This window comes from Zootoca vivipara, chromosome 16, assembly GCF_963506605.1.
Source record: "Zootoca vivipara chromosome 16, rZooViv1.1, whole genome shotgun sequence".
In the NCBI taxonomy this organism is placed as follows: domain Eukaryota; kingdom Metazoa; phylum Chordata; class Lepidosauria; order Squamata; family Lacertidae; genus Zootoca; species Zootoca vivipara.
In genome coordinates this window covers 7928026-7955234 of record NC_083291.1, presented here as the reverse complement: position 1 = coordinate 7955234, position 27209 = coordinate 7928026, and the positions used below count along the sequence as shown (strand labels likewise).

General features: G+C 41.6%; 1 protein-coding gene across 7 annotated transcripts in view; it reads right to left on the bottom strand.

Moving 5' to 3' along the window:
- The window catches only part of KDM4C (lysine demethylase 4C), a 210914-nt gene that overhangs the window by 111514 nt on the left and 72191 nt on the right, over positions 1 to 27209 (bottom strand). For 6 of the 7 annotated variants that reach the window (XM_035140866.2, XM_060269022.1, XM_035140869.2 and 3 more), the window contains one exon: positions 2052 to 2245. In XM_035140866.2, the coding sequence (XP_034996757.1) occupies positions 2052 to 2245 (194 nt within the window). The remainder of the gene's footprint in view (positions 1 to 2051; positions 2246 to 27209) is intronic. The other variant, XM_035140870.2, reaches the window with a different exon arrangement.

The following is a 27209-nucleotide window of genomic DNA, read 5'->3' as shown; positions in this document are numbered from 1 at the left end:
TGGTCCCTGAGAACACCCTCAGTGAGGCATCAGCAGTCTTATCCTCACCATTCCAGTGCATTAGGCCTCCTGCAGACATGTGGGTATTTTGTGAGTGTATTCTGCAACATGTAATTGATGCAATAAAAGTGGTGGATTCTTCAATCTCCCATAAGGTCACATTTTACCGTAGTTTAACAAAAGGACATATGCAGAACTGCCAGGAGGCCAAAAGAGCAGTAAAGCAACACAGACAAGGCTGCAAAATCAAGAACTGAAAAAATCTCATATATATATATATATATATATATATATATATATATATATATATATATTATAAATAATGCCAGTAAGATCACCACCTTCTGATACTCAGCTGTTGATTCAAATTCGTCTGTGACTTGCAACTATTAAGCAGAAATTTAAGGCACCTGAACCTGAAGAAAATGATAAACAATAGAAGGGGCAGAACAAAATGAACCAGATCATCTGTTGTAACTTAAAGGAATATTGCAAGCCTGAACAACACAAGCTTGGCTCCTCAAATCTATTTAGCACATTTATAGAAAAACACCAGAAACTATGCTACCAACATGGGCTGCCATACATCCGGATTTTCCTGGACGCTGCTTAAGGGGGCTGAATACCGGCTATGTCTGGAAAATTCCGGGTGTATGGCAACCCTATATTACTACATGCACATAAGCTAAGCATTTTGCTACATGGAATGAGGTGGGGAGGCCACAGCTCCTTGACAAATTTTTGCTCTCTACTTCCAAACTAAGTTTTGCACTCTAATTTAATCTGTCAAATGGCCAAGAGAATGACTTGCAAAAATATATGCAGTCTAGACTAAGCACACGCAGGAACTTTAAATGTGATTGTTTACACATAATCTAAAACATGCAAAGTAGACCTCAGGTTTATTGGAGACTAAAAAAAAAGATTCAAAGGAACTTGAGACATCTTGTTATTAATTAATTCTACTGGAATACTCTGCCAATAGCGATTCAACAGGCAGGGACCCTGTCTATGCTGCCAGGCCTATGCAGGAAATTAAGAAAACATCTTTATGTAAAGTTAGTTAGCAGTTGATGACCTCTGATTTCACATCATTTTCATTGTATATTGGTATGTTTGTAAACAACTTTGATAGGCATTTGAAATCTTGAATATTTGGTAATAAAGATATGGTGTATCAATACCTAACCCATGGTTTTGCAGTCTATCTGAAAAGCCTGTGTGTCCAGTTGTAGTATTCACACACAGTTGGAAAAATCTTACAGCAGCAGATCAGATATTTAGATTGCTTAGCTTATTAGAGGAAACTGTGAAATAGAACTAATGCAAAGTGAAAAAAAGTTCTAAGAGAGGCATATCATTCTATGTTGCTATCAGTATTTACAAAGCATTTTTATATTATCAGGTTAGGAGACTCTGATTCAACAGAAGAACACGTCATGGGACTCAATGCAAAATTACAAAAAGAATATTTGGAAAAAAGCTGCCAATAAGAAAATTCAAATCCACTATTCAGCTGTAGCATAAATAACCAGGTATTGGCAATACCTTTTGATCATTCTGCCAACTATGTATCTGCCTCTGGTTAGGACTCTTACCAAAGGCTACAGCAAATTTGAGGATACATAAATAAGTAAGGATTTTGTTTGGAAATTTTTATTGCAATATCTAAACGATAGTGTTTCACTCAGTTCTCCTCAATAATGCTTTTCTGGACTCAGCAAAGAAAATATGCATATTTTCATACGGAACAAATACTATATTAATGCTCAGAGCTCCACATATATAAATTTCAGTAATGCATTCTCATTAAACTTTTAAAAATGAATATATTTCTTCAATGAGGATTATCATTGTGAAATATGACTCTTTTGCCCTCAAGCTCACTGTTAGGTTTTAAGGAGACACAAATTAACTGTGACTAAAATAAATGAACAACTTAAAAGGAAATGGCAGAGAGAAGTGGAAGAGAGGGGAGAGAAGCACTGAAAAAGAACAGAAATTATATCATATTTAAACTTCAACTATATGGAGTGCAAAACATTCATTACCACCTGGAAGATCTCTTTGTTTTCCTTCTTCTCTGCAACCAGGCCTTTACCTCTGGTGTCATTTCAGGGGTGGGCTTTGTATGTTCAATGGTGTATAAATCTTTCCCTTGTTTCCACAGCTGGTATCTGTCTGGCTGAAATTTCCTCACAAAGATATCCATTGATATTGTCACCATGTCTTTCCTGCAGGTACACTGAGAAGAAAGAGAACATATATTTTTAAGAAGTTCATAATCAAGAGGGCAGCAATCCAAAAATGAAACCATTAAAGAAATCCACCATATTGTCATTGTAGTAGTACATGGACTTTTGTCTTATGGAGGAACTCCAGCAAATTTATAACCAATGGAACTATCAAAGTACCAAGTCTGCATAAAAAATAGAAAACAGTCCCCTCATGTTAACATATGTGTTAGATCAGGCTTCCCCAAACTGCGGCCCTCCAGATGTTTTGGCCTACAACTCCCATGATCCCTAGCTAACAGGACCAGTGGTCAGGGAAGATGGGAATTGTAGTCCAAAACATCTGGAGGGCCGGAGTTTGGGGATGCCTGTGTTAGAATGTCAGTATTCTAATTAGCCTTGAAGTTGTTACAATTGAATTTATGGTGTAATTTGGGATCAATTTATATGCCACAACTACATGGACTACTGTAAGACTATAGTCATTCACTTTTTGCTCTTACATGAAGCCTCTACAGAAGAGACAAAGGGCTATTTCAAATAAATATTGTAATTATTTAGAGTCTTTGTGGCGCTGTGGTTAAACCACTGAGCCTAGGGCTTGCTGATCAGAAGGTCGGCGGTTCGAATCCCTGTGACGGGGTGAGCTCCCGTTGCTTGGTCCCAGCTCCTGCCAACCTAGCAGTTCGAAAGCACGTCAAAATGCAAGTAGATAAATAGGAACCGCTACAGCGGGAAGGTAAACGGCGTTTCCATGTGCTGCTCTGGTTTGCCAGAAGTGGCTTTGTCATGCTGGCCACATGACCTGGAAGCTATACGCCGGCTCCCTCGGCCAATAATGCGAGATGAGTGCGCAACCCCAGAGTCGGTCACGACTGGACCTAATGGTCAGGGGTCCCTTTACCTTTACCTTTTTACCCAGTAATTTACTGCTGAAGGATCAAACTGCCTCTACTAAAGTTAGATGATATGAAAACTTTGTGGGTTTTTGGTCTGTGCTGGCTTTCGATACCATTGACAATGGTATCCTTCTGGAGCAGCTGTCAGAATTGGGGTGGGTGGCACTGCTTTGCAGTGGTTCCTATCCTACTTGGATGGTCGTTCCCAGAGGGTGTTGCTTGGGGAGTGTTTTTTCAGCCCTGTAGAGCCTTCAATGTGGGGTTCTGCAGGGTTCAATCCCATTCCCTATGCTATTCAACATCTACATGAAACCACTGGAGTTATCTGGAGGTTTGGCGTACGTTGTCAGCAATATGCTGGTGACGCTCAGCTCTACTTCTTTACATCTGCAGGTGAGGCAGTGAAAGTGCTGGACCAGTGTCTTGCCTCGATAATGGACAGGATGAGAGCCAACAAACCGAGACTCAATCCAGATAAGACAGAGGCACTGTTAGTGGGTGGTTCCTTAGACTGGATGGCTGGGAGGTTGCCTGCTCTTGATGGAATTACACTTCCTCTGAAGATACTGGTATGTAGTTTGGGAGCACTCCTGGATCCTTTGCTGTCACTTGAGGCTCGGCTGGCCTCAGCGGCACTGAGTGCCATTTATCAGCTTTGGTTGGTGGCTCAGCTGCGCCCTTTTCTGGACAGGGGTAGCCTATGCTCTGGTAACCTCAAGGTTAAATTATTGCATTCTACGTAGCGTTGCCTCTGAAAACGGTTTGGAAACTTCAGCTACTGCAGAATTCAGCGGCCACGATGCTCACCAGGGATTGAGCATATTACACCAATCCTGGTCCAACTGCACTGGCTACCAATTAGTTTCCAGGCCCAATTCAAAGTGTTGGTTTTGACCTATAAAGCCTTAAACAGCTCAGGGCTGCAATAACTATAGGGCTGCCTCTTTCCATATGAACCTAACCTGACCCTGAGATCATCTTCTTTGTGGGCCTCTTCCACGAGAGGTCTGGCAGGTGGCAACACAAGAACGGGGCCCTTTTTGTTTTTATTATATATTTTGTGATTTTATACTGTGATTTCATATTGTAACCACCCTGAGACCTGGGAGTATAGGGATGTATACAAATTAAGTAAGTAAGTTTCAGAGTTAAAATATACTCTATGAATAAGAACAGTTTTCACTACCATTTCCATTTCTGTAGCAAGTTATTTAAAAGGTATCTCTGTCCTTGCTCTTTTTAAAACTAAGCTTTCAGTGCAATCCTCTTATGTTTACTCAAAAGCAAATCCTACTGACTTAGAACTTACTCCCAGTTATGTATGTATCTAATGTATTAAACAGATCATGAAGCTGAGGCTCCAATACTTTGGCCACCTCATGAGAAGAGAAGACTCCCTGGAAAAGACCCTAATGTTGGGAAAGATTGAGGGCACAAGGAGAAGGGGACGACAGAGGATGAGATGGTTGGACAGTGTTCTCGAAGCTACTAACATGAGTTTGACCAAACTGCAGGAGGCAGTGCAAGACAGGAGTGCCTGGCGTGCTATGGTCCATGGGGTCATGAAGAGTCGGACAAGACTAAACGACTAAACAACAACAACAACATATTAAACAGTGTGTTTTCTCAATGAGAATACTTCTCCATCACAATACATCTAATTCATGCTTCAGACTTATGCATTTTGCTTGCTTACAAGAGAACTTCAGAAATAAAACTTCAAATGCCATAACAACCACCAATTAGAATCAAATGATGGATTGAAGAGTCATTGTAGTAATTGCTGCTACATGATTAAATTGATATATTTCAGAACTAATCATATTATTTTTATATCTCTTTTTACCTGACCAGGTTAAGCACTCTCATTCATTTTAAAGAAAGATGATACTCATTGCTATTAGACCAGCACACTCGTTTTATCTCCTGTTGGCATCAGTGATGGGTGTTCACAAAGGAAGAATTGCATTGAATTCCTCCCTCTCCCCCAACTATGCAATCAAAGTCTCCCTAAATTCAAGGTACAGTGAACGTCAAGCATGAAAAACAATTGCATAAGAGATAGATTATGAGATTACAGCATTTGCTGTGAGACTTCACATCTTCCTGCAGTTTGAGAAGGGATTAATATATAAGCCACTGTTAATTTATTGATGAAATATATCCCTTGTGGGATAATATTCAGATGTGAAATGATTCCTTAAAAAGAAAATAAACTTTCCCCCAAAATTACAACTATTCACAATATTTTTTACCATAATATTTTCGGATGTGGCAACATTGTAGAACACTAAGAAGGGTTGCAGTTTAAAATGTAAAGCCTGAAAATGTAATATATATATATATTCATTTTTCAGAAGACAGAGATCCCTATTTCAAACACCATGTTTTAAGACTATTCAGAGATTTTCATATACACCAATTGAAAACATCACCTGCTGAAAAATACTGTACATATTTGAGCTTCTATTCACTGGAGACTGGAAATATAAAATCTGAACATCAGACAATGAAAAACAGAGGCATTTTGTATAACTTTTTCTTTTTCTTTTTCCATTTATTCCCCCCACTCCAAATGTGCAAAAAATGAAATAGGCTGTATCCATAAGCAATTCAAAGGGTGGGGGGGGTTAATATATGTGTGTTCCCAGTCAAGTTCAGATTTATTCAAATTTTGAGGGTGATTGTATGGGAATAAGGCATATTGATGGGGACATGTTGATGTTTCATAGATCATTTATCTGTTGAAGCAGAGTGAAATCCAAATGAGGCCAGGCCTATCAGTCATGTGAGAAAGCACTGTGAACTCATCCTACAAGTAGAACACATATGTAATCGACAAGGTCAGACCATAGGTACTAGAGGTGCAATTCATATGGCTGTGCATGCCACCCCAGTCCAGGCCTTGAATCAAATCATGGACTAGCTGTCAGGAGTATGGGCAGGAGTCAGGCTCTGGGGCCTGTAGTGCTTTGCAGGACTGGGGCATGCCTCAGCTTGTGCTGGAGAAGCAAGGCGTGGCCACACAGGTGGAGACCTCAGCTTGTGCTGGAGAGGCAAGGAGTAGTGTCTCAGGTGAGGCCACTTGTTATCTCACTGCACCTGGTGGCAGGAGCTGGGAGGGATAAAAGCTCAGCATTTCCCTTCAGCTCTTTGCCACAGCAACGCCATCCCTGCCTGTTGCCTCTTGCCTCTGGCCTCTTGCTCCTTGGACCCTTGCCTTGCCGACGCCTTGATTCTTGCTCCATGGACCCTTGCTTTGCCGACGTCTTGATCCTTGCTCCGTGGACCCTTGCCTTGCCGACGCCTTGATTCTTGCTCCGTGGACCCTTGCCTTGTCGACGTCTTGATCCTTGCTCCGTGGACCCTTGCCTTGCCGACGTCTTGATCCTTGCTCCATGGACCCTTGCCTTGCCAACGCCTTGATTCTTGCTCTGTGGACCCTTGCCTTGTCAACGTCTTGATCCTTGCTCCGTGGACCCTTGCCTTGCCGACGTCTTGATCCTTGCTCCGTGGATCCTTGCCTTGTCGACGCCTTGATCCTCGAACCTTGTACCTTCGCCTTGCTTCTTGTTCCTTGAACCTTCGCCGTGCTTCTTGTTCCTTGAGCCTTTGCCTTGCCAAAATGGCCAGCGCTAGCGTCGGAAGTCGCGTCTACGCATGTCCGGAAGTGTGTAGACGCAACTTCCGATGCCGGCGCCGGCCATTTTCGGTGCCCATTGATGGGCAAAGCGACACCGGAAGTTGCGTCTACACACTTCCTGACATGCGTAGATCCAACTTCCGGGGCCCGCGCCCGCCATTTTCTGGTGCCCATAGATGGGCAAAGCGGCACCAGAAAAATAACAGGAGCCAAAATAAGGGAGATTAACGGGACAGTAGCTGAAACGGGAGACCGCCGGGAAACGGTAGGGAAAAATGGGGATTTCCCAGGAAATACAGGGTACCTGGCAAGTATGAATTAGGGTTCTAAACACTAATTATACATGAAGTCTGGAAGGGGGGGAGGAAGTACTATGTTCAGCCCTGCTGAGTACTGCTTCGCCAGTGTGTTCCCTGCAGAAGCTGCTTGCCTCTTCTTCGGGTTGCGGTGGGCAGATCAGCACTGATGGATAGCTGATGAAGGACCCTCTGTGAGAGGCAGGGAAAGTAAGTTCTTTCAGGGTGGGGGGTTGGGAGAAGAAAGGAAAGCTCCTGGGTGAGAGCTGGGAGGGTTCACCTTTCTCTGTGTGGATTAAGTTAAGATTTACGGTACTTGTGAAAGAGGACTTTGTATGCTCTTTTTTGGTTTGGTTTGGTTTTGGTTTAGTTTATATTGGTTTTTTTATTGTGGCGGATTAATAACATCTTATAAATAATAGTAATTTTAAAACAACAGGCAACTAAAAGAGTTCTTAGGTATGTTCTTCCCAATTAACTAATGAATCCAAGCTTTCACTACCATGGATTACTAGGTCAGATTCAGAAGTGGCATTCAATAATTGCTAAAGCTGCAGCGGCTGAACTGTTAAAGACTCCTTTCACTCAGAGTCACTAGTTTTTCAGAATTAAAGCAAGAACAAGATATACCCTGATAAAGCTTGTTACAGGGGCAGTAACGGAGATGATTACACTTCCCATAGCACCTACAGAACAAACATTTGTCAGGCACCACTTAGATGTGAAAAGGATTTAGAGCACGTTGCAACAATAGCCATTCTTCCCTAGCAGAAGCAGAGTGATATATTTTTACACTGACCTTCCAGCAACTTGTAGGCAGTGCGGCAGAAACCTTTGATATCAGCTATCATTTGTTCAGGCTTCAATAAAACAAGTGTTCTTTTGGTAAAAAGCCTTGAAAAGTACAGTACACTATGTTCACGAGTCACACACAAAAATAAAAAAAATGCTCGGCTTCCCACTTATTTCCAGGGTTTTTTTCTCTAACATTTTAATCTCAGGGTGGGGGGAAATCTAACATCCTAGGGACAATTTAAAAATAGCTCCTCAGTGTGAAATAAATGTGCTACTCCTTTATATAATATGTTTGCATGTTTCTACAGACATTGATTGGAGTAATTTGTGGGTGTCCTTTGGTGGTATGGAATAAAATTGGCCAAATTTGGTGGTACAGAGAAAAAGAAGGAACTATTCCTCTTACTTTTACAGAGAAGAAGGCTTTGCTGTGTTAATGTGGGAGGAAATTTTATAACTTTGCTATTATCATCTGATTTCTATGGTGAGGGCTATCACCGTGGGTTTGCCTTCGAAGTTGATTAGAATAGGGCGGGTAGTCATCCTGATTCTTTTCCTACACAACTACCTCTCTTCTCTCCAGGTGGACATATATCTAGTTTAAACACCCTGCTTCCTTTTTTTCCTCCCACTTCTGGTGCTGCTATCTTGAAGCAGTGCTGGATCAGAGACTAGGGTTTGAACAAAAGTGTGTCATGGAACAGAGAGAAAGCCATTTTTTCTAAGAATAAACCATCTTGACTCTAACATCCTCAGTTTTAAATGAGGAGCCAGTCCAGTTAGGAGTAATAATAATAATCTTTATTGCAGTCCAACGACTCATAACCCAGTCCAAGTAGATATCTTATGACTTGTTTAAGGAGCAATGGCTTTCTTATGGATTTGTGTTGTATTGCTAACAACAGCTAAAAATAAAAGTCTCAAATAGCATGTACATGTTTTCATATATAGGTTAAAGGGAAAATGTAAATACGGTTTCTGAACATAGTGGAAAAAACTTGCCTAGGGACTGATCAAACATTAAATATTGCTTTGCTATGCTATGCATCTGCTTTTCAATAAAGACAGGTATGAAAATTGCATTTTTTCAGAAGTGAAAAGTATTTTTTCCTTACACACTTAGACAAACTTCAACAATTAAAACAATTTTGAAATCATAACTGTTGCAACTAGATGCTGTCTTATTCACTCAAACCCTTGCCATTTGAAATTCTCTGAACAACGTTACCCAAACACAAAACAAGCTACAGATTTCATTAAAGTTAACTACACACAAATGCCTTCAGGTAGAAAAGTATAATTTATTGCAAGGCTTCCTGTTGTTTGGCATATGGAATTCTGAGGGCAAAAACTAAATAATAAAAAAGAATATTAATGAAACAAACAATAAGTCTATTGCAATGCATAGTCCTCCCTGCCGCCGCCCCCCCAACACTTCCCTTCAAATTCTAACATGGTTCAGCATGGAACCACGGCTGTACACATTACTGTTTACTCTGGCTCCGGCACACTGCCACTACTCATGTTTGAAGCTGTGTACACATGGCATTAGCCACAATCCATAGTATCCTGCAGTTTCTTGAGAAGTACTTCTGTTTGGTGTGTCTTCTCTCAAACCAGCTTCCATCTGATCTGAAAACACAAGCCACATCCACCTTGCAGTTAAGCTGAGTTGTGGAGATCTGAGACAGCCATTGTGCATCAGATGACAACTTCATGAACAGGAGTTCGGGGGGGCACTGCAGGCATAGGGAAACCAAATAGGTAATGCACAAGGAGTGAAGAAACACACCCCGCCCACCCTCAGGTGTGTATAACAGTGTGCAAATGTGACTTGAAACACTTAAAACACACACACACAAAAAAGACACCCTCTTTTTGCTATGATCTACCCCAAAAAAATCACCCTGTTTAACAAAATCAATCCTTTCCAAAAGTCTTTTTTTTAAAAAAGATATTGGCACCATTTTGGAGTAGATGTCAGAGTGAACTGTGAAAAACATTGATTCTATAACCAAAAGGAAATTTCTGCACATATATGAAGCCTAAGAAAAACTTTAACTGGTCAGTAGTCATACTACTTAGCTTCAGAATGAATGGCTCCCACAAAATAATTTGCACATAGTTGTTTTCCCGAGAAAAAATCAGTTAGTAGGCTCTTTCTCTACTATCATATCTACAGTAAAACTCTTCTTAGCAAAGGTTTTCTAAAGTTCTGCATTAATTTATTCATCACATTATTCACAGAACTTGGACATGTATACACAAAAACAGTGAGAGTTGCTATAACTGCATTTTTCAATCTACAAAATATGTGATGCTCCATCCTTGCATCAATTGCAGAAACTAGATAAATTCTGCTTATACCGAATTCAAGGTAATATGCAAGTTCACTATAAAATTATGTCTCCGTCTCAATGCTAGCTTTCAGAGTCACACTATATATCCAGGATGAAGGTAACTGATAAGATGGGGCAAAATGTTTTGTACAGCATGCAAGCTGTTTTTTAAGTCTTTAAATGCCCATTAATCACACCTTTCTTTTAAAAAAATGTTCTTTAAAAATGGCAGTTCCACAATACACAACCTATTTCAACTACGGTATATAATCATCTCTCAGGCTCGCAGATTTCCAAGGGAATATTTTAGAACATGTTTGCTGTTATCCTGAAATCAAGCATAAATAAACAGCTGATATCAGTTCAGTACTTTGGCAGGCAGTAAAGACCATCCTAAGACAATTCTACCTCTCTATGTCCAATTGGATTTCTGGTGCCAGAACAGACATCTGTACACCCTATACAGTAACGATAAGAAAGTAAGGCTATTAATATAAATGTGTAAAAAGGAAATCACGACACGACAAGCCTTTTATGAGTGTCAGGGAAAGTGGCTGCCTATTGTGGTCTATTCACTGTCAAGAAAGGAAAGTGCAGAAATATATTCTACGTTCAGAATATGAATTGTGAACAAGTATCCATTAGAAAATGTGCAAGTCATTCTCTCGGCCATTTGACAGATTAAATTAGAGTGCAAAACTTAGTTTGGAAGTAGAGAGCAAAAATCAATATGAAACAGACTTTTCCGCTGTAATTCTGAATAAAATAGATCTGGCATAAAGTCAGCATTGTAAGGTAAGGCATTGTAAGCCTTAGCAGCTCCTACCTCTACTTTCCAACTGCTGATTTCAAAAGAAATATAAGTAATAAAATATATTCCCTATGCCACCAGTATATAGGCACTCCCACGCCTAATTTCCCCAACATGCTACCATTTCTATTGTGACAACAGAAGACCTCTTCATATATATTTCCAAATGCAAACAAAAATCCAGTGACTATTATTTTCCAGAAGTTGCTCATGCACTTATTTGTTCAGTACCACAGGACTGGGAGTACAGTTTGGGTGGGAGGAATGACTCGAAGCAAGACCCTAGTAGTGGGTTCTTCAAAGCAAATCTTACTTCTTCTCTCTCTCTCTTGAGGGCAACAGTACTTGCACCCCTTCTGCAGAATACTTTGTAGAATCCAGTGGCAGTAGAAGAGTTTGGTTTGTCCTTCTAATAACCCAACCAAGCACCCAGCACACACTTCTTAGATCTATATCCAGCCGAAAAGAGGGGTCCTTCTTTACCACTGCTTGTTCAAGAAGATGGAAGAATGAGCTCCTTTGAGCTCCTTGTGTCCCTTTGAGCCTTGGCTAGGCTGGTAGCTGCAGCATCCCTCTCTGGCCATCTGCAGTGCTGGCACTGCAGTGCAGCTCAGTCAGGGGTTCTTGCTGCCTGAAAGCTACCACAGTGGAATAGGGTCTAAATCAGGCAAGCCCGGCCTTCCAGATGTTTTGGGACTACAACTCCCATGATCCCTAGCTAACAGGACCAGTGGTCAGGGATGATGGGAATTGTAGTCCCAAAACATCTGGAGGGCCGAGTTTGCCATTGCCTGGTCTAAATTGTTTGATCTAACTTAAAAAATACATTTTATAATCTTCTTCCTTTGCTACTGCTTCTACAAGTGCTGGTTTGGCCAGAAAGAAAAGAGGGTGCAAAACCTGGATGATCTATTACAGGCATCCCCAAACTGCGGCCCTCCAGATGTTTTGGCCTACAACTCCCATGATCCCTAGCTAACAGGACCAGTGGTCGGGGATGATGGGAATTGTAGTCCCAAAACATCTGGAGGGCCGAGTTTGCCATTGCCTGGTCTAAATTGTTTGATCTAACTTAAAAAATACATTTTATAATCTTCTTCCTTTGCTACTGCTTCTACAAGTGCTGGTTTGGCCAGAAAGAAAAGAGGGTGCAAAACCTGGATGATCTATTACAGGCATCCCCAAACTGCGGCCCTCCAGATGTTTTGGCCTACAACTCCCATGATCCCTAGCTAACAGGACCAGTGGTCGGGGAAGATGGGAATTGTATTCCAAAACATCTGGAGGGCCGCAGTTTGGGGATGCCTGATCTATTAATTCTTGTAAAGGTTAAGTTTCTTGATACCATCCTACAGCACAAGAGGATTTTTAAAACCCAAACTTAGAGTTATTCCACATTGAGCTTTATTTAGCTGTTAATCCACATTTCCCCCATTCAAATTTACTTACTGTATTTGAACATGTCTATGAGAAGCAACTTCAGTCTTTCTTGTTCATACCATTAGACATATCCTTTTTGGTTTGCCCTGCCTTCTAACTTGTTGATTCTATTATACTCGTACCAACAGGGTATGCATGCAGTGTGCAAGCCTTGTTTTTTTGGTTTTTTTAAGTCCCCACACAAGAGGTATGCAAAAGCACACAATTAGGCAATTGTAAATTTGCTTGTGCAGTTTTAGGATTTTCTGCAAATCTCAGGGATCAAAAGTGGGGGATCCTTCAAGCAAAAGTGACCCAGAAATACCTGCAAGCACAGGCGGGGGGGGGATGAAAGCATTAAGGAAATAGTGAGCCTGGAAAAGGGAGTAGCAGAAAGTGACAACTGATCCAACCACACCAAAGCAACAAAGGGCTTTGGGCCGGAGGGCAGGGGAGTGCGTGCGCAGCGGGCTGGAGGGCGGGGGAGTGCGCGCCCGTGCGCATGCGCACACACACTTACTGGCGCGGTGGCGTGCTTCCAGGTCGGAAAAATCGCCGAAAATCGTTTGTGTGCATGCGTATGGGCCTCCCCCGACCCAGAAGTGCACCGGAAATGACCTCTTCTGGGTCGGGAGAGGCCCATACGCATGCGCACAAACAATTTTTGGCGATTTTTCCGATCTGGAAGTTCGCCACCGCACTGCGCGCCGTAAGAGCGGGCGGTGGCGGCAGGCGGCGGGGGTCGTCGCAGACCGGATTGGGAGGCCGTAGTCTGGGGACCCCTGGTTTAGAGCCTGTTTTTCCCCAATTTGTCAGATTATTCCTGAATTTACAGGGAGGAAGCACCAAGAATGGTGGTGTTTAGAGGGCAGCATCATGTGGAAATAAGCCAATTAAATGGAAACACAAACAACTGCAAACACACAGTAACTCCAGTGCAGAGAAGCCTTTAGATACATATGTTGATACTTTTAATGTATTCATAACACATTCAATTTAAAATCAAATCAGATTTTACTTTATTGGGCCAATATTTCCCATGAGCATGCGAAAAGGGAGGAATGTTGACTTGCTCACAGAGGAATCCTAAGAGAGTGTAAGAAGTCTAAAATGTAATAAATATTAGTCAATCTAATGGTGCCTACCAACAAGCAGAATGCATTTCCACTTTTGCAACAAAACATCCTCTTCCTTTCCTCCCCTTTTCAGTCCCTCAAATGTCCCCCATCTGCTTGGGAGACCTGAGGAATTCTCAGGAGTACATGGGGGTGGGCACAGGGCTTCAGAGAGGGATGGAGAAGATGGGAAATTAGGTTTGTGCAATGCTTCTTTGTGGAAATTTCTCCCCAAATGAAGAATCCTCTAACTGAGAAGAATGCAAACCCCCTTTGGAAGTTCATTCTTAGTTCTCATTTCTCAATTGTAATTTCAAGGGACATCCAAATAAATATATAAAATCCTGTATGTTTTCTAATCTCCGTATGGTAGGAAGCAGCGATGCAAACCCGACCTACAAGCATGTTGCAGGATTAATCAAAGATAATATTCATTTTGTGTGAGAAATGTTCTTATGCAAACAGAGAAGAAAATGATCTAAGCATATTTAAGAGGTTTCTCCTCACCCCCCCCCCTTTCCAACAGTGTTTTGGTGTTTAAATACCATTTTGAAGTACAGTACTTAAAGAATTGTGTGGCAAGAATTTTGAATAGTTAATAGGGTTATTTTTTATTTACACTACACATGATATGGCTAAATTAGATCATTAAATTTTAACATTCCACAGAGGAATGATAACGGCTTTCTGATGATGTCAAAACAGTGGGAATAAAACTTTTGCATTCACGGTTCCAGTGTAATCAGCACGTTATTTTATGTGCAGATGTTACTTCTCCAAATTATTACCACATTGTTCCATCTTTAAATAGACAATTCAGCAGCATATGCTTAGTTAGGAATTAAGTTTTTTTGCAGTAGGGTATAATGTACTGTTATTTCCTACTAAAATATATTTAAAGGGAATAATGATTGATATAAAGAATGATGTGAATAATAAATGAGCTCTCTCCTGGAACTCTGGTGGAATGGTAGCTTTTCCTTAACATGGTGGGGGCTATCTGTCATGGATGCTTTAGCTGAGATTCCCGCATTGCAGGGGGTTGGACTAGATGACCCTTGGATCCCTTCCAACTCTTTTGATTTTATGATTCCATGATCTATGAATTTAATGCATTGAACTACACACAGAATCAAAAACACTCATGGAAGCAACATCTTAAAACAGGCATCCCCAGACTTCGGCCCTCCAGATGTTTTGGACTACAATTCCTATCTTCCCCAACCACTGGTCCTGTTAGCTAGGGATCATGGGAGTTGTAGGCCAAAACATCTGGAGGGCCGCAGTTTGGGGATGCCTGTCTTAAAACAATAGGAGAAAGGAGAAATACATGAGTAGAGAACAGGAACTTGGAAGAATGTTTTATGTTTTTAGATCAACTGTAAGCCGCCCAGAGTGGCTGGGGAAACCCAGCCAGATTTGGGGGGGGGGTATAAATAATAAAATTATTATAATTGTTATTATTACTTTGTGGTAGAAGTTATACTGAACCTTTCTGAAAATTGACTCCCAAGATGAAATGAGATTCAGATGGGGAAAACGAAGTTTAATAATACAACCACACATACTTTGTTCCTAATTGCTTGCTTGTTTTAATAATCACATATTTCCTCAGAGCAATGGATTTTACATATATAATAGTTAATAGAAAAGAGGTACATTTTGTTAAGCTCAATCTCAAAGCCTCTAATTAGAAGCTTTGGAAAGGTTATCAGTTTTACAGGCATCAAACCAGTGAACCTTGTATTCAACCAAATATTATAATTGCAATGGAAGCCAAGGATCAAGAGTGCAAGGCATGCAAGATCTAACCACAAGAAAGTTTCTAGTGCCACATATGCAATAACTCTTTCATTACTCAGTTGTTGGTTTTGGGGCTGTTGGTGGTATAATGCCTTGGGACCCTCCTACTGCTTAGCTGCTATTTGCTTATAAAATAAATGAGAAACTGCCCAAGCTAAACATTTGACCTACAAGTGATTTTCAGCAATGGTTTCCAGCTGAGCTACAGTGTCTGCAATCACAGTTACAATGGTCTCGTTTTCAAAGAATAAACATGGGCACAGAGCATAAGGCTGTCTCCTGAGGTAGACATTCAGCCACTATCCAGCCAAACCCCATCTAAAATCAACTCTAATTACCCTACTGTGTGGCAATGCTAGGTCTTGCTCTCTGCGCACTGGGGACATGGCATATTTTCTGTAGAGAAAACAAGAGGCGCATTTAAAAGACTGAGAGAAAATTCCTCCTCAGTGATCCCATTATCAATTGCTGGTATGTACCATTTGTGAATGTAGGTTGGGAATCAACTGTCTGAAGGCCTCCCTTTTTAAAAAATGCATTTCAAAATTATTTCAAAATCCCATGCCATTGCTGTACATTCAAAATTAGCATGTAAGGAAAATATTAGGCCAGTATCTTATCAATGTGTGTAAGTTTTGCACTGATATAGAGCATATCAAAATATTACCTTTGTGAACTGGTAATAATATTACGCAGGTGAACTGAATTTTACTATACCATAAATATGCATAAAGGCTACAATCTAGCCAACATTAGCCATTAGTTAAGTTGCACTGATTTAATATAGAACATGCTTAATTTTTCCATTGATATTTGTGGATCTTAGAAGTGATAAACTTTGGCTGGATAGGCTCTATGTACAGTACATAAATATTTATATATCTACAGGGCCGGCCCTAAGGCAAGGCTGGGTGGCACAATGCGCCAGGGTGTCGGGCCGCCAGGGGGCGCCGCGCTGTGCCCACAGCAGCCACTTTGGCCGAGGAGGCGGAGGCGGGGCGAGGCAGCCACGGGAAGCCCCAGATAAGGGAGGAGGAGGAGGAGGAGGAGGAGGAGGAGCGCAAGGCTCGGCAGTTCGCCCTCTACCTGGCCCGAGGCGGGGCGAGAGGGGCGCCAGGAGGTGCGTGGGCAGTTAACGGCCGCGGCTCGAGTGGTCGCCCGCGGCGGGGGGAGGTGGCAAGCGTTGCTTAGCTACGGTGGTGGGAAGGACAGGTGGGTGTGGCGGCGGGGGCGGGGTTCCCGCCAAAATTGTTGGGGGGGGTTGATTCGTTTGTCTCTTGGGCGCATGCACACACGCACCCCCAAGGCAGTGCGTGGCTCCGGCTTTCCAGCTGGGGGAGCGGGGGGGCAGGGCGCCGGAGGGATCTCTGAGCCACGGCGCTGGATAGGCTTAAGGCGGCCGTGTATAGCTATATATTAAATTTTAGTGCTTTAATTGAATGGATCTCAAGATACACAATAGCTAACTATGTTTCAAGGCAAGATAGCATGGTTGCAAGTTACAGTTTCACATTTAGCTAGACATGTATATAAGCCAAAACAATAAATAGAGCAACTTTCATCAAATTCATAACAGCCATTTTACATTTAGTCCTGTTTTTTTAAGAGCAATGGGATAAATTCAACGTGTCATTCACCAGATCGCTCAATTAATGCCTGACGGAACTATCTTCAATCTCTTTCCTTGGCATGCTGTTCCAGGGATCTACGGATACCTCCCAGAGTCATTTGGGGGTGTGGGGGCATGCTAAGCGAGGAGAAGGGCAAAGCCCCATTGCATTAGCAAACGTCATTGCACTGGCTTCTGGGGGGGGGGGAAACTACTTCATTGAATCTGGCCCAATATATTGTAGCTCTCTACCACTTCTTTTTTTAAAGTGCATATTTAAGGAAAATAGTGTTTTCTGCAAAAGCCACCAATTCAAATGCTACTTACAGTAGTTGTTGTTTTTAATCCTACCATAATCTAGAAAACAATGTTTGTAAAACAAAACTGAATACAAATGAAATACCAAATAAAACATAACTTGTTTACATATTTGTTTACCTATCCACTGAATACTGAACTTAGAAAAGAAGGTCTGGGAATTACCGTACTTTTCCCCATTGGGGGGACTCAGATTTAAGAAAATGGGCGGACATATGTCCGTGTATAAGACACCCCCTAATTTTTGAGATTATTTTTTTAGGGGGGGGAACTGGTCTTATACATGGGAAAATACGGTATATTAGACCACAGGAATGATGGGAACAGTCAAGGTTGACTGCAGTTGTGGACTTAGATCACCAGTACAGTACTCCATTGCTGTTACACAGCAAGTCATCATCTCCACTAGTCATCTTCTCCACTACATTTAAGTTTTGGTGTTCCGCTGCAAAAAAAAAAAAGGGGGGGGGGGTAAAGTCCATATTCCATTAAGAAAATTCTGGCATTGCCTTGATAGAAGTATGAGTAAAATATTATTCTACCTCATCAAAAATGTGCAATGTTCCACATCAGAGAACAACATTATTGACAAAAAGTCTTATATATATAATGAAGCCTCATTTGAGGTATATTAAGAAAGTCTGGATAACTGAGTGGAGTGTATCATGGTGTAACAACAATCCACTGAGCAATGGGAAAAGCTTTAATTTTCCATATTACTGATATTCATAATTTCTAAAGCTGGCATTGTTACTTGGAATAGTTCTGATACACAAAAGTTGCACCAACCACCATGTATTACCCAACCATTGTGCTACTTCTGTGTACTGGAGTCATTCCCAGGTGTTAGGCCAAGGTCCAGCGCTGGTTGAAAGGGTAAAGAGACCCCTGACCGTTAGGTCCAGTCGCAGACGACTCTAGGGTTGCGGCGCTCATCTCGCTTTACTGGCCAAGGGAGTCGGCGTACAGCTTCCAGGTCATGTGGCCAGCATGACTAAGCCGCTTCTGGCAAACCAGAGCAGTGCACGAAAACGCCGTTTACCTTCCCACTGGAGCAGTACCTATTTATCTACTTGCACTTTGATGTGCTTTCAAACTGCTAGGTTGGCAGGAGCAGGGACCGAGTAACGGGAGCTCACCCCGTCGTGGGGATTCGAACCGCCAACCTTCTGATCAGCAAGCCCTAGGCTCTGTGGTTAACCCACAGCGCCACCCGCGTCCCAGCGCTGATTGTAGGGGGTCACAAACAATTATTCAGGCCATAAGCCCTTAGACTCTTAAAACACTGGTGGCAGAGACTGGGTTAGGTTTGTTTAACCTCATGCCATAATTGTTATTAGAGCATTGTGTACTGTAATAACTTTACATTTCAATAAATAAATAAATAAATAATATTCAACCTATTAACCCCAGCTAAATCGCTAAATTTTCAATGGACTTAGCACCACAATCAATATAACTCCCAGAACCTCCACAACAACTTTGTCTTGTATCTTCCACGTCAATATGCAATTCAAGCCAGTTTCTTTCCCCTCCTCCTCCTCCTCCTCCTTCTTCTCCATCTTCTTCTCTTTTCTCTTTTGGCGATCACTCGTAGCCAAGTAAGATTGTCTTCCATAAACACAGTTTAAAGTGACTGTAAGTGACTGTGGAGGCCAATTCTGGATCCACACGTCCTTCCACAGTGGGGACATTGGTTTCTGGGAGGGAGTTGATCACAGTGTGGATTTGCCAGGAATGCCTTCCTCTTAGCATGTTTCTCCCTTGCGTCCTGAATTTGAGTGTCTTCAAAGCCCATGACACCTTTGGTAAAGGCTGTTCTCCAACTGGAGCGCTTGCAGGCCAGAGTTTCCCAGTTGTCAGTGTTTATTTCCCAGTTGTCATTATTATTTTTTAAGATTTGCCTTGAGACAGTCTTTAAACCTCTTTTGTTGACCACCAGCATTATGCTTTCCATTTGTAAGTTCGGAATAGAGTAGTTGCTTTGGAAGACGATGATGAGGCATCCGCACAACATGTCCAGTCCAACGAAGTTGATGTTGGACAATCATAGGCACTAGGAATGCATGGAGAAGGCAGACTCCCCGAGGTGAGTGAGCACCGCAGTTTAAAAAAGGAGAGCTGGCCAATCATAGTAAGCCATCTAACAAGATGGCTCCACCTACCCTTCTTCCACTATCTAGACAGAAAGCACAAGCATTTGTTTGGCACTCTGAGGGCTTTTCATAGAGGCAGTGGGAACTGCACCTGTGTCTCTGCACTCATGCACTGGCATCAGATGTACCCCAGCAGCATTATGACTGCAGCCTTGAATTCAATTGATTTAACTGTGTTTTTCCTTTTAGCCAGCAGGGGCACCTATAAACTATCACTATTTTGAGGATATGATTCGAGTACATTCTGCAACTTTAGGTTTGTACAATTCAAGTGGATTAACGTGCTCCATCACCTTAGCAAAGGCATAGGCAACCTTGGCTCTCCAGATGTTTTGGAACTACAACTCCCATGATCCCTGACCACCGACTCATGGGAGTTGTAGTTCCAAAACATCTGGAGAGCCAAGGTTGTCTATGCCTGCCTTAGCACAACAAATACATTTCTTAGAAAACAAAAACAAAACAAAAACCTCAGGCTGTTTGCAGTTAGGAAAGTGAAGGGGAAACACGTGGAAAAGTGAGGGATGAATGATCAGTTGTAAACTGTGTAAGCACCATGCAAGTAAATAGGGATTAATGTTAAAATGCCAAAAGAAAAAAAACAGAGCAAATGACTATCATGCAAGTACCCCTCTGTGAGAAACACTGTAGTGCAACAAGTAATTTATTTCTAAATTATAGAATCATAGAGCTGGAAGGTACCCAAGGTCATCTAGTCATCTAGTCCAACCCCCTGAAATGTAGGAATCTCAGCTAAAGCATCCATGACAGATGGCTATCCAACCTCTGCTTAAAAACCCCCAAGTAAAACCTCCAATAAGATTGGTCTCAAATAAAACCATCCTCACTAATGCACCTGGAAAGAAAAACTAAACAGAGAGGAAAAGGTCACTAGAGGATATGCATAACATAAAAAGGAACAAACAATCTACATGTATAGGAAATTAGTAAGTACATTTGCTGGACATTTGTCTTGCAATGACCTGTGAACGCTGACTTTCAGAGAACCTTTCTTATATGTGCTTGGAGGGAGAGGGGCTATTGTTTCTTTTGTTTTTGTTTTATTATGTATTTTGTGTTTTCATTTTGTATTTTTTATGTTGTGAACAGCCCTGTGATCTTCAGCTGAAGGGTGATATAGTATACATATTTAATAAATAACATAAAAAGTACTTTGTTAACATTAACCTCCTCCAGGAGGATGACTATGGGCATTAGTGCCAATGCTTGGGGGGGGGATTTAAAAACCCTTCCAGTATGAGCTTTCATGTGCATGCACACTTCTTCAGTGTGTATCTGAAGAAGTGTGCATGCACACGAAAGCTCATACCAATAACAAACTTAGTTGGTCTCTAAGGTGCTACTGGAAGGATTTTTTTCATTTTGTTTCGACTATGGCAGACCAACATGGCTTTGTTGTTGTTGTTGTTGTTTAGTCGTTTAGTCGTGTCCGACTCTTCGTGACCCCATGGACCATAGCACGCCAGGCACTCCTGTCTTGCACTGCCTCCCGCAGTTTGGTCAAACTCATGTTCGTAGCTTCGAGAACACTGTCCAACCATCTCGTCCTCTGTCGTCCCCTTCTCCTAGTGCCCTCCATCTTTCCCAACATCAGGGTCTTTTCCAAGGATTCTTCTCTTCTCATGAGGTGGCCAAAGTATTGGAGCCTCAGCTTCACGATCTGTCCTTCCAGGGAGCACTCAGGGCTGATTTCCTTAAGAATGGATAGGTTTGATCTTCTAGCAGTCCATGGGACTCTCAAGAGTCTCCTCCAGCACCATAATTCAAAAGCATCAATTCTTCGACGATCAGCCTTCTTTATGGTCCAGCTCTTACTTCCATACATCACTACTGGGAAAACCATAGCTTTAACTATACGGACCTTTGTCGGCAAAGTGATGTCTCTGCTTTTTAAGATGCTGTCTAGGTTTGTCATTGCTTTTCTCCCAAGAAGCAGGCGTCTTTTAATTTCGTGACTGCTGTCACCATCTGCAGTGATCAAGGAGCCCAAGAAAGTAAAATCTCTCACTGCCTCCATTTCTTCCCCTTCTATTTGCCAGGAGGTGATGGGACCAGTGGCCATGATCTTGGTTTTTTTGATGTTGAGCTTCAGACCATATTTTGCGCTCTCCTCTTTCACCCTCATTAAAAGGTTCTTTAATTCCTCCTCGCTTTCTGCCATCAAGGTTGTGTCATCTGCATATCTGAGGTTGTTGATATTTCTTCCGGCAATCTTAATTCCGGCTTGGGATTCATCTAGTCCAGCCTTTCACATGATGAATTCTGCATATAAGTTAAATAAGCAGGGAGACAATATACAACCTTGTCGTACTCCTTTCCCAATTTTGAACCAATCAGTTGTTCCATATCCAGTTCTAACTGTAGCTTCTTGTCCCACATAGAGATTTCTCAGGAGACAGATGAGGTGATCAGGCACTCCCATTTCTTTAAGAACTTGCCATAGTTTGCTGTGGTCGACACAGTCGAAGGCTTTTGCATAGTCAATGAAGCAGAAGTAGACGTTTTTCTGGAACTCTCTAGCTTTCTCCATAATCCAGCGCATGTTTGCTATTTGGTCTCTGGTTCCTCTGCCCTTTCGAAATCCAGCTTGCACTTCTGGGAGTTCTCGGTCCACATACTGCCTAAGCCTGCCTTGTAGAATTTTAAGCATAACCTTGCTAGCGTGTGAAATGAGCGCAATTGTGCGGTAGTTGGAGCATTCTTTGGCACTGCCCTTCTTTGGAATTGGGATGTAGACTGATCTTCTCCAATCCTCTGGCCATTGCTGAGTTTTCCAAACTTGCTGGCATATTGGGTGTAGCACCTTAACAGCATCATCTTTTAAAATTTTAAATAGTTCAGCTGGAATACCATCACTTCCACTGGCCTTGTTATTAGCAGTGCTTTCTAAGGCCCATTTGACTTCACTCTCCAAGATGTCTGGCTCAAGGTCAGCAACCACACTACCTGGGGTGTACGAGACCTCCATATCTTTCTGGTATAATTCCTCTGTGTATTCCTGCCACCTCTTCTTGATGTCTTCTGCTTCTGTTAGGCCCTTACCACTTTTGTCCTTGATTATGGTAATCTTTGTACGAAATGTTCCTTTCATATCTCCAATTTTCTTGAACAGATCTCTGGTTTTCCCCATTCTATTGTTTTCCTCTATTTCTTTGCATTGCTCATTTAAGAAGACCCTCTTGTCTCTCCTTGCTGTTTTTTGGAAATCTGCATTCAGTTTCCTGTATCTTTCCCTATCTCCCTTGCATTTTGCTTGCCTCCTCTCCTCCGCTATTTGTAAGGCCTCGTTGGATAGCCATTTTGCTTTCTTGCATTTCCTTTTCCTTGGGATGGTTTTCGTTGCTGCCTCCTGTATAATGTTATGAGCCTCCATCCATAGTTCTTCAGGCACTCTGTCCACCAAATCTAAATCCTTAAACCTGTTCCTCACTTCCACTGTGTATTCATAAGGGATTTGATTCAGATTGTATCTTACTGGCCCAGTGCTTTTTCCTACTTTCTTCAGTTTAAGCTGGAATTTTGCTATAAGAAGCTGATGATCTGAGTTACAGTCAGCTCCAGGTCTTGTTTTTGCTGACTGTATAGAGCTTCTCCATCTTTGGCTGCAGAGAATATAATCAATCTGATTTCGATGCTGCCCATTTGGTGATATCCATGTGTAGAGTCGTCTCTTGTGTTGTTGGAAGAGAGTGTTTGTGATGACCAGCTTGTTCTCTTGACAGAACTCTATTAGCCTTTGCCCTGCTTCATTTTGAACTCCAAGGCCAAACTTGCCAGTTGTTCCTTTTATCTCTTGATTCCCTACTTTAGCATTCCAATCCCCTGTAATGAGAAGAACATCCTTCTTTGGTGTCATTTCTAGAAGTTGTTGTAGGTCTTCATAGAATTGGTCAATTTCACTTTCTTCAGCACCGGTAGTTGGTGCATAAACTTGGATTACTGTGATGTTAAAAGGTCTGCCTTGGATTCGTATCGAGATCATTCTGTCATTTTTGAGATTGCATCCCATTACAGCTTTTGCCACTCTTTTGTTGACTATGAGGGCCACTCCATTTCTGCTACAGGATTCTTGCCCACAGTAGTAGATATGATAGTCACCCGAACTGAATTCGCCCATTCCCTTCCATTTTAGTTCACTGATGCCCAGGATGTCGATATTTATTCTTGTCATCTCATTTTTGACCACATCCAGCTTACCTCCACTCATGGTTCTTACATTCCAGGTTCCTATGCAATATTTTTCTTTACAGCATCGGACTTTCCTTTCGCTTCCAGGCATATCCGCAACTGAGCATCCTTTCGGCTTTGGCCTAGCCGCTTCATCAGCTCTGAATCTACTTGTACTTGTCCTCCGCTCTTCCTCAGTAGCATGTTGGACGCCTTCCGACCTGAGGGGCTCATCTTCCAGCGTCATAACTTTTATATGCCTGTTGTCTTTGTCCATGGAGTTTTCTTGGCAGGGATACTGGAGTGGCTTGCCAGTTCCTTCTCCAGGTGGATCACGTTTAGTCAAAACTCTCCACTATGACCTGTCCATCTTGGGTGGCCCTGCATGGCATAGCTCATAGCTTCTCCGAGTTATTCAAGCCCCTTCGCCACGACAAGGCATTGATCCATGGCTACCTACCTGTAACTAATGCTAGGAGAGACCTAGAGCCTCAAAACTATATGGTGCCCAAATGAAGTAGCAAGAAGCTGTAGTGACTTTACGCTGCAATTCCTACTAAATGAACTGGCACAAATAAGTTGTAGAACTCTGTTTTAATATCTGCATTATGACACTATGGCCTCATTCGCATGTAACGGAAAGCCATGGGGAGAAAGCAGTGTGATTGTAAAATGTGCTCAGCCGCACCCTGCCGTCCACCTGCCTCTGGGAGAAACAGATCACATGGCTTGGCTTAGTCTTACGTGTGAACTAGTTCTCCTGGTTTGTTTCTTCCAAACAAACCATAAGCAGTAAGCCAGGAACAACCCTTGGCTTCTTCTGCTCATTATTTGTTTGAAAAGAAAGAAGCCATGAGAACTGGTTCACCCCTAATGCTAAGCCAAGCCGCATGGTTGCAGATTTGGTGAGTCTATAGCAGTATTTGCAAACAACAGATTCCTCAAGCATTCCCAAATTGGCTGCATCTAATTTGTTCCACTTTCAGACTACTTGGATAATGAGTAATACTCGGGTAGCTTTCATTGAAGCAATAATTGGTCCCATATACTTTCGCAGATACATTTAATCATTAATATAACAAGAAACGACAGCATTAGAAAGAGTAGAAGGCACTAGTAAGAGTAGAAGGTCATCTCTTTATGACAATAAACAAAATGCTTCAGACACTTTCAGCTATGCAACTTGGAAATGAGAAAAATACAACACCACCACTTGTCAAGCTTGACATTTCTAATCTTACAAAAACTGTGGAAAGAAAGTAATAGAGATATTTAGCTATATGAACATTTTGTTGTTGTTGTGCTTGCTACCCAGAAAGATGTGAAAAAGATGTTCAGGTGTAGCAGGATATTTAAATTAACCCCTCCATTCCAAAAAGACTAGCTCTCTTAAACTGCACTGGAGATTGCTCCTGAAACACAAGGAAGGGGAAGCAGCAATAGGGAGTATCTGCCTAAAATAACTACTATGACAACAACAACAACAACAAGTACTTTTTTAATCTCTGCTATATGCACAGTTCTAACATAGGTAGTGCTGTGGGTTAAACCACAGAGTCTAGGGCTTGCTGATCAGAAGGTTGGCGGTTCGAATCCCTGCAACGGGGTGAGCTCCCATTGCTCGGCCCCAGCTCCTGCCCACCTAGCAGTTCGAAAGCACATCAAAGTGCAAGTAGATAAATAGGGACTGCTCCGGCGGGAAGGTAAACAGCGTTTCCGTGCGATGCTCTGGTTCACCAGAAGCAGCTTTGTCATGCTGGCCACATGACCCGGAAGCTGTCTGCGGACAAACACCGGCTCCCTCGGCCTATAGAGCGAGATGAGCGCCGCAACCCCAGAGTCGGACACGACTGGACCTGATGGTCAGGGGCCCCTTTACCTTTACCTTTAATAAGAACTAACCGGAAACAGGGAACTATCTTAAACAGACTTTTAAATGCCACTATAATAGCTGTTTAGTTCCCAGCAGTGGAAGCTGCTGTGGCTAAAAAAAAAACACCCTACTTCAGAAGAAATACCCAGCTATGCATGACTTGTGCGTGTGTGTGTGTGTGTGTTTGTGTGTGTGTGTACAAACACACAAGATATATCTGCTCTGTTTAGATGTTGACTCCGCCTAATTATTATAGTCAAATAAGCAAAATGTTTATTATGCAAAATTATGATGGAGAGAACTGCAATATCTGTCTGCACACATAATCACTTTTTTCATGCTGTGATATCATTCGTGTTCTGGACTACCATGTCAAATCACTGTAAGCAGTAAAGACACCTAAGGGAGACACATCCATAAATGTTGGATTGATATACATGATAGAAACTAGTATTTATGCTATAATAAATACCCACAAGTATTTTTCTTTGCATTGTACCTCTCTTGGTAGGCTGTTCCATATCCATATTTGGATAGCTCTGGTTTTTAAATGGGACTGGGACAAAATGTATCAAAACTCCTAATGCAATAACATTTGTTCTGAAGTATGAAGGATGCTTAACCTAATAAGTATCAAGTACTTCCAAGTTTTGTGAAACAGATACAACACGGAGAAGCATCAATTGCAACTAAATTTGCAAATTATTAGGTCACTGTAAGATGATTCGTCAGATAATGCTGTTTGACAAAAAAAATATAAGAACCTATTTTTAAAGAAACAGTATCTGGCATCTATTTCATAAGGGATATTCAGCAATCTCTTAGCAGTTCTATTGAAGCAAAGGCACAGAATGCAAATAGTGATGCTGAGTCTAAGTCACTTATTATACTAAATGGCCTCGCAAAATGAAAACTAGTCAATCAGAAATATTACTTAATTTGTTTGCCCTTTAAATACCATTAAATAGTGTGATACTTCATTTACAGTCTACATTTATTCCACTGCCAGAATATGCTTTTTATCTACATCAAACTGAAGCTGTTTATCTTTTAAAAACAAAAACAGAACATACTACAAGAAACTATGACTTCAGGTGTGTTAGGGTTTCAACACATTTTTATTCTACAACAGACTAAAACTTGCAAGAAGGGGTTCTCATTTTGGTCTCCATACATTTATTGTAACAGAAGGCTGTCCATTTTCTTCCAACTATCTGCTTCTTCAGTGAGGGCAATGGTTTGATTCAAATATGTCACGGAACCCAGCAGAGTTTAGATTACTTCCATTAAGACAGCAAAAGAAGGGGGAAAGGAATGACATCTGACTATAGCCTCAGAGAACATTATCAAATAATATTTCCTTAACATGCTCTAATAGATTTGGGAAGAGAAAAGAATCTCTTCATCAGTTGTCACAAATTCCCCACGTCTTTAAAATTAAGAACCATGATATACATGACACAACCTTTTCTAATCCCTTTCTATATAAACTTCAATAGGAAATAATAATACAGTAAATATTTAAATGACATAGAGGTAAAGTTTTTATAAAACCTGTTATATTATTAGAAGAGTTATAAACCAGGATAAGTACAAATCAGGATAAATACAATACCATCACCTATATTTCTCAGTGATTTACACAATAAAGGAGAAGGGGGTGGATGACTCTACAGAATATGTTGCAATGTACTTTTTTATATAATTATTT